Source organism: Lynx canadensis, chromosome D4 (assembly GCF_007474595.2).
Source record: "Lynx canadensis isolate LIC74 chromosome D4, mLynCan4.pri.v2, whole genome shotgun sequence".
NCBI lineage: Eukaryota > Metazoa > Chordata > Mammalia > Carnivora > Felidae > Lynx > Lynx canadensis.
In genome coordinates, this window is record NC_044315.2 from 69,527,028 (window position 1) to 69,534,141 (window position 7,114).

The 7,114-nt window shown below is 51.5% G+C and overlaps 1 protein-coding gene across 1 annotated transcript; it reads right to left on the bottom strand.

Annotated features, from left to right (window-relative positions):
* Positions 1-4,224: 4,224 nt before the first annotated feature.
* ACTL7B (actin like 7B) lies at positions 4,225-6,679 on the bottom strand. Its single transcript, XM_032595672.1, has one exon. It carries the CDS (start codon positions 5,696-5,698, stop codon positions 4,319-4,321), a length of 1,380 nt encoding a protein of 459 aa, XP_032451563.1. The 5' UTR covers positions 5,699-6,679; the 3' UTR covers positions 4,225-4,318.
* Positions 6,680-7,114: the final 435 nt, after the last annotated feature.

The following is a 7,114-nucleotide window of genomic DNA, read 5'->3' on the forward strand; positions in this document are numbered from 1 at the left end:
ATGTAGGATCAAACAAAAAACCCACCTAACGTCAAGTAGAACATCATTAATAGTTTGTATTGTAATAAAATTAATCGCTTAAACCCATCTTCTGCAGATAAGTCTTAGAGCAGACTTGGTAATTAACACTAGGGGAAAAGAGATCAGGCTGCCCAGACAGGCAGTGACGAGGACAGGCTGCTTGCCACATCTAAATAGTAGCATTTCACTACATGATGTCACTCTAATACTTGCTTATTTATGTCTCTGGCAACCTCAGGCATTCTTAACTTTTATACCTCAAGTTGAGTATGAAATTATATCATATGCGTTGATCGTTACTTGAAAACGATTTTTATGTCAATCTTTTTTCGTGGTTAAAGAAATCAGTAATTTGCAGGAAGGTAGGAGACAAAGGCAAAGAGGCATTTGGGAATCACAAGACTGATTTAGCACAAGACTGATTTATCAGGCAGCTGAACTGGGACACGATTTTTAGCCTCACCAGGCCACAGTGTCCTCCTCTGTAAAATGGGGAAAATACTTGTAACTTCTACCTACCAGACTGAGAGTAAGTCATTTCGGTAGGCATGTACTAAGCACCCACCCTGTGCTGTGCCCTGCACTGGGCTTGCAGAAAACGAAGATGAGGAAGTCAGAACTTCCTGCCCTTGAGGAACTCCAACTTCAACCTCGGGGACAAATATCTAAACCAGAGAATACAGCACAATGGCCAGGAGACACTCTTAGGTTTCTGCACATCAGCCTGTTTCCTGACACTCTCTAAAATCTTGATAAAAATTCTTCCCATGTAGTAGCCTTTTTGTTGGTAAATAAATGAAGGGTTGGTCTTAAAATTTCAATTATAAGAGCCCTCTCTAATCCCAGCCCCTCCTCCACACAAACTTCCCTGGAGGAACACCACTATTCAGAAGGAAACAAGTGGAATGTTCCCAGTTGCAAGTGGCCGATACACTCACTGATGAGTCCCGAGGAGGCTGAATGCATCGGCTCCTGGAAACACCGTCTGACAGTAGAGGGAGCTCTAGGCTCTGTTTCATTCTGATGTCACTTACCATCAGGGCACCAGCTACCCAAGTTCCATGCTCCCTGATGGGTCAGCTTCAAGTTGGCTTCTTGGTAAGAAACGTTGCCACAGCAGTTCTAGGCCATACCAATCCCATGTCAACCTTCCCAGTGAAAGGCCTGTGCCTCAGCTCCAGCACACTGAGGTCACGTGCTCACTCCTGGCCCACCAGGCAGATGGTGGCTCTGTGACTGGCTTAGTCCCTTGGCTCTGGAGAGGGAGTCAGCCTGGGGCCACGTGTGATGCCCATGCAGAAACTGGAAGTTGTGGGATAGGACTGAGGCGGAACTGAAGGCATCAACTGTTGATTCCACGAAGTGTGGCTTGTGCTCTGGGGGAGGAACAAGGGGATGCAGGCCAAGTTCATGACCTGCTCTTCACCCACACTCCTCCTCTCTCTGTACCAGCACTGCCCTCACAGAAAGAGCTCTTCAGTGTTTTGCCTGTGAACGTCATACTTAGAGGCTGACCATTCTGCTCACCCCTCTACCTGCAGGGAGAGGGAGGGGGACTGTGCTGTCAGAGACCATCAGTTCTCATCCCCTCCCCTATCCCATTGTGTCCCACAAACTTCACTTTTAGATCTCCCCTACTTGGCATTTCCAAGTCCCCAAACCCTACTTTTTCTGCAGGACAGGAAAGTCACCTTCCCCTACTGGGAGCCTCTTGCAAGCTTCAGACTGCAACCTTCCTGCCCTGCATCCGCTTTCCTCCTTCTAGAATCAGGCAGACATCTCTGGCCTCCTGCAGTGTCTCTACCATCCTCATCTGCAGTGGGAGTCTACATCTGTATTCTTCCACTATCACGCAGTCTTACGAGGGAGAGGAAATAAACACACGCTTGGTTGGTCATTTTAGGCAGGAAGTCACTGATCCATATTTTTCCACCAAAATTAAATGTTGTGTCTGTGCCTGGCTTAAACAAATTCACGTCAAGTATTAAGTGATTAGTGTTTTTACAGCGTCTGGCACACAGGGATGACTTTGGAGGAGATAACCAGGCAGCAAGGGCAGTGAAGCTATAACTGGAGACGGAAGTTGCTGAGGGTGTGGGGAGCAAGGAGCTGATGGGAGTCAGGGGCTAGACACAGGCGTGGTGACTGGACATCTTCAAGATCAAATGTGCAAGAGGGTTGCCGTTCAGTGCTAGCTTTCTGCCTGTGACTTGGGGCACGTCACTTTCCTGTTTCCTTGTCCAATCTCATCAGGATTTTAGGATTAGTATTTGTCAAAGGTATTTTGGGTGCAAGCGATAGAAATGAATGCTGGCTAATTAAGCAAAAGATGTTGCAGCAGCAGGTATGCATGAAGAGATCAGGGTGGTAGAGACTTGGGCGACCTGAAGAACGTGAGCCCCACTGAAAGAATTCGCATTCAGGAAAACACACATACACTGTGCCTGCCAAACAAAATGTGCCTACTGGCACCATCAACCTACTGGCCCCCAGTCTGCATCTCTCTCTACAGGAAGAGCCCAAGTGCCTGCACAGCACCAAGGCCCTGCCAGTCCCAAGGGGACTCAAACCCCAGGCTAGAAACCCAATTCTGGGCAATGGGGAAGGACTAAATGGCAAGGCATTGGGCAAGAAAGACCATATCTGGTTCTTTCACCAGTCCACAGCCTCCAGCATAGGCCCAGGACAGACACAGCCTCATGGACCACCCCAAATCAGGACTCTGTCTAAGGTAAGAGGCAGCTCAGGGAAAATTAAGTAGCCCATCAGATTATAGAGCTCACCAGTGTCCAAGCCCACAGACAGCAGAAGGGAGCAGGGAAATAGGAAGGAGCCACCCTCTGGTAGCTGGACATTCATTCCTCAACTGAAATCTCATGACACTCACCCTCAGTCTTGAAGCCAAGTGGTCACCCCACCTAGCCCTTCTTCATTTACAGCTTTCCAATACACCACCTCCACCTTCCCACCCCAGAAACACTGAGCTCAGGCCTCATCTCCCTACCAACATGGGTGACCACCCAATCTCCCACTGGCTGTGTGCAATCCCAAGGGAAGGGCCACATTCTGGTCATTCTGTCTCCAGCTCTGGGTTCCATCCACAGTAGGTGCTTGGTAAGTGCTTAATGGTTGCTAACCATGAAGAACCATTGCTCTAGACTCCCCACCCCCCACCATCCCCCTTGGCCAATTCATGTTGGAAACTTAATGTCCAAGATTAACAGTATGAGGTGGGCCTTTGGGAAGTGACTAGGTCTGAGGGCAGCCATCATGAATGGGATCAGTGCCTTTATAAAAGGCCTCAGAGATTTCCCTAATCCCTTCCACCATGTGAGAACACAGCAAGATGTGGGCAGTCTGCAACCCTGAAGAGGGCTTTCTCCAGAACACAGCCATGCTGGCACCCCAATCTTGGACTTAGAGCGTCCAGAAATAAACTTCTATTGTTTGCAAGCCACCTGGTCTATGATATTTTGTTATAGCAGCCCACCCTAAAGCAACCATGTTTGCCCTTCTGGAAACAATCATAACCTAGGTCAGAAAACTTGGGCTCAACCACTGACACAGGCACCTCCCTCCTCGTCCTGTTTCCCCATGTCTACAGCAGGGAGAGAATCACATGATTTCTAAAGGGCTTTCTGGTTTTTCTAGATTCAGTTGCTTTGCTCTGTGAGTGCAAAAGTAGCTGCAGTTTTGGCTGGGGTTGGTAGGGAAATGGCCCCTCACAATCAGAAGATGCATGCCCATGGTCTACGCCCCTGAAAAGGGCAGGCAGTGAGGGGTGAGAGAGAGAGCCTGGGAGATCAAGCAAGGATGAAGCTGTGTGCAGCAGTAGGAAGATGTGACCATCAGGGCCAGAAACAGGACACCTGGCTAAGCCTCCCACCCCCACTGGACAACGGGTCCCAAGCTAGTCCCTTAATATGAGCCTTTATTTGCCTCTTGGCCCACAGACAAACAAGCAGTATGTCGCTGAGCTGTGTTTTGAGCTCCAAGGAGCTAAGGGAACACACTGGGCTCTGAGACGATGTCACCTTCATGCTGGGGGTTCAGGGGGATGGGTCAGTGAGGCACAGCCCCCTGCCCCACCGCCCACCTGCTACTCTTGACCCAGCAGAGCCAAAGGTGCAGAGGTTTCTAAGCCCAAATCCCCACCACCTGCTGTCAGACTAGAGCAAGAAATCCAGACCACACAAGAACCAGTGCACGTTAAAGTTTTATGTGAAATTCTGTAAATGTGTATAGAGTGGCCGGAGGCCACCTGACCGCCAGGCCTCGCCTACCAGGGCACCGCCGCTCAGCACTTGCTGTAGATGGCTGCCCCGCCCCGCTCCTCAAACTCTTCCTTGCTGACCCACAGCTGCTGGAAGGCCTGCAGGGAGGCCAGGATGGAGCCGCCAGTCCACACGGACGTCTTCCTCTCAGGAGCAGCGGCCACTGCAGGGCTGTCCCCGGGGCAGAGGAGGCTCAGCTCCCTCTGAAAGCGCTCAGGGAAGCCTTCCAACATGGTGCAGCCACCACACAGCAGCACGTTGGCGGCCATCTCCTCCTTGAAGCCCGCCTCCTGGCAGCGGTCCAGGCAGGCGGCGGTGAGCGCAGGGAGGCCCGGCTGGTTGCTGCCCACCAGGGTGGGCTTGAAGAGCATCTCGGCGCACTGGAAGCGTTCCTGGCCGATGGTGATGAGCTGGCCGTCGGGGAGCTCGTAGTCCACGCGCACCTCCTCCAGGCCCAGGCCGAGCTCTTGCTCAGGCACGAGTGCCGAGTAGCAGCACTTCTTCTTGATGTGCTCGATGACGTGCAGGTGGTCGTCCGTGAACTTGTGGCCGGCCTCGTTGAGCAGCTGCAGCAGGTAGGTGGTGAGGTCGCTCCCGGCATAGTCGGCGCGGCCCGTCAGGCCCGGAAGCACGTCTCCTTCCGAGATGGGCACCACGTGCGAGACGCCGTGCCCGCTCTCCACGACCAGGCCCGAGGTCTTGCCGTAAGAGTAGATGGACAGCAGCGACTGGGACGTCACGTGCATGGCAGGGATACCAAAGGTCTCGAACATGAGCTCTGCATACTTCTCTCGGTTGCTGCTGGGGCTGAGCGGGGGGTCAGAGACCAGCACGGCATGCTCTTCGGGGGGGATCTTCATGGCCGTGTGGAAGACGTACTCCCAGATGCTCTGTACGCAGTCCCAGTCCACCACGATGCCATACTTGAGCGGGTTCATCAGCTTCAGGGGCGCCTCCATGTTGAGCAGCTCGTGGCCCACGTAGGTGTCCTTGCGGGTGTCGCCAGCATCGGCGGCCTCAGAGTAGCGCTTGCCCACAGTGGAGGAGATGAAGTAGGTGGGCCTCGGCTCCCCCGCGTAGCCACACTTACAGTACTGGGAGCCCAGGTCAATGATGAGTGCCTTGATCTTGCGCACTTTCTTGGGCTTCAACTTCAGCTGAGTGGCTGACCCAGTCTCCCAGATGCCAGCATCAGGACCCGGCTGTGTTCCTGCCTCTCCAGGATCACCCTGAGCCGTGCCCACGGGCATGGGGCTGGGGCTGCTCCTCGTCGCCATCTGCCTTCTTTGCTCACCTTTCTCACATCCACATCCTAGAGCTCCGTGGGGAGAAATAAGAGGGTTCGCCTCCAGCAGTGCCTTGGTAACCCCTGAGGATTGTGATGTCACTGAGGGCTGATCCATTCTGGCAGCCCGGGGAGGGCTTGGCCTTGGCAGGCCCTTGATCTGTCACCCCCACCACCATCTACCTAACTCCACTTGTCTCCAAGACAGAGCAGGCAACCAGCAGTTGTAGAAATCCAAGCACACTGGGGTCTTAGGCTTCTGTGCCCTCCCCTTACGTCCCTAATGCCCCGCCCACTGACTGAACACCTCTTCCTCCTCTGCTTCCTGGCTTGGAGGGTGATAAGTATTTGAGCCCCTACAGTAAGCCAGGCACAGTATCAGGTACCTCACATATGTTACTACACAGAATCCTGAGGCAGGGCAGAGCTGAGGAAATGAAGGCTCAGAATTTAAATGATTTGCCCAAGAGCAAACAGCTCTTCAAAAGTGTGTATTTTCTCTCAAGTTCACTCAACTCTAGTTCGCCAGGTCTTAAAGAGTATAAGGGTCTCAACAGTACTTTGGTCCCTTCATTCAACATTTATTGGGGTTTGTGACAGGTCCAGCCCAGTGCAGCCTGCTGGCAACAGATGACAGAACCCTGGCTACAGCAGTGTCCAGTCTAGGTGGGACAGAATGGACAGAGAGGTTTGCAAGTGGAAGTCTACTGGGAGAACAAAAGTATACGAGGAAGGAGTGGTTACTGAAGGAAGGGAGTAGCAGGTTCTCCAGAGAAGTGATGCTAAGTCGACTGCTAATGGGTATGTGGGTATTTGTCAAGTAGCTAGGAGGAGGGACGGGGATCCCAAGCAGAGAGCACAGCCTGAGCAAAGGCTTGGGGTGATGTGGGAGGACATGGTGGGAAGGTTCCACTTAATAGTTAAGTGTCTGGAAAAATAGATGGGGCTAGAGAGGTAATGGAGCCAACTAGGTTGGGCCTCAAATGTTAGGAGTAAGAGTTTGGGGTAAATGGAGGAGAGTATGCTAAGCTAAATCAGTCAACCAGAGAAAGACAAATAACACATGATTTTACTCATATGTGGAATTTGAGAAACAAAACAGATGAACATAGGGGAAGGGAAGGAAAACTAAGATAAAAACAGAGAGTGAAGCAAACCATAACAGACTCATAAACACAGAGAACAAACTAAGGGTTGCTGGAGGGGAGGTGGGGGAGGGATGGGCTAAATGGGTGACTGACATTAAGGAGGGCACGTGTTGGGATGAGTTCTACTCCTGAAACCAATACTACACTGTAAGTTGATTAACTTGAATTTAAATAAATAAATTAAAAAAATAAATGGAGGACCAATGGGGAACCAATGAAGACTTTAAGCAGCGGGTGGTCAGATCAGACCTCTGGAAAATTTGAAAAAGACTTGTGTTTAGCTGTAATGTAGAGAGGGGCAAGACTCTGAGACCTGAAACACCACTGAAGATATTCTTGTAAGACTTGAAGGTGATCTAAGCCAGGCTGTGATAATGAGGAAGAGA

What these genes read in the sequence shown, in the direction of transcription:
- ACTL7B (XM_032595672.1), bottom strand. Translation starts at nt 5,698, where the DNA reads ATGGATCAGCCCTCAGTGACATCACAATCCTCAGGGGTTACCAAGGCA.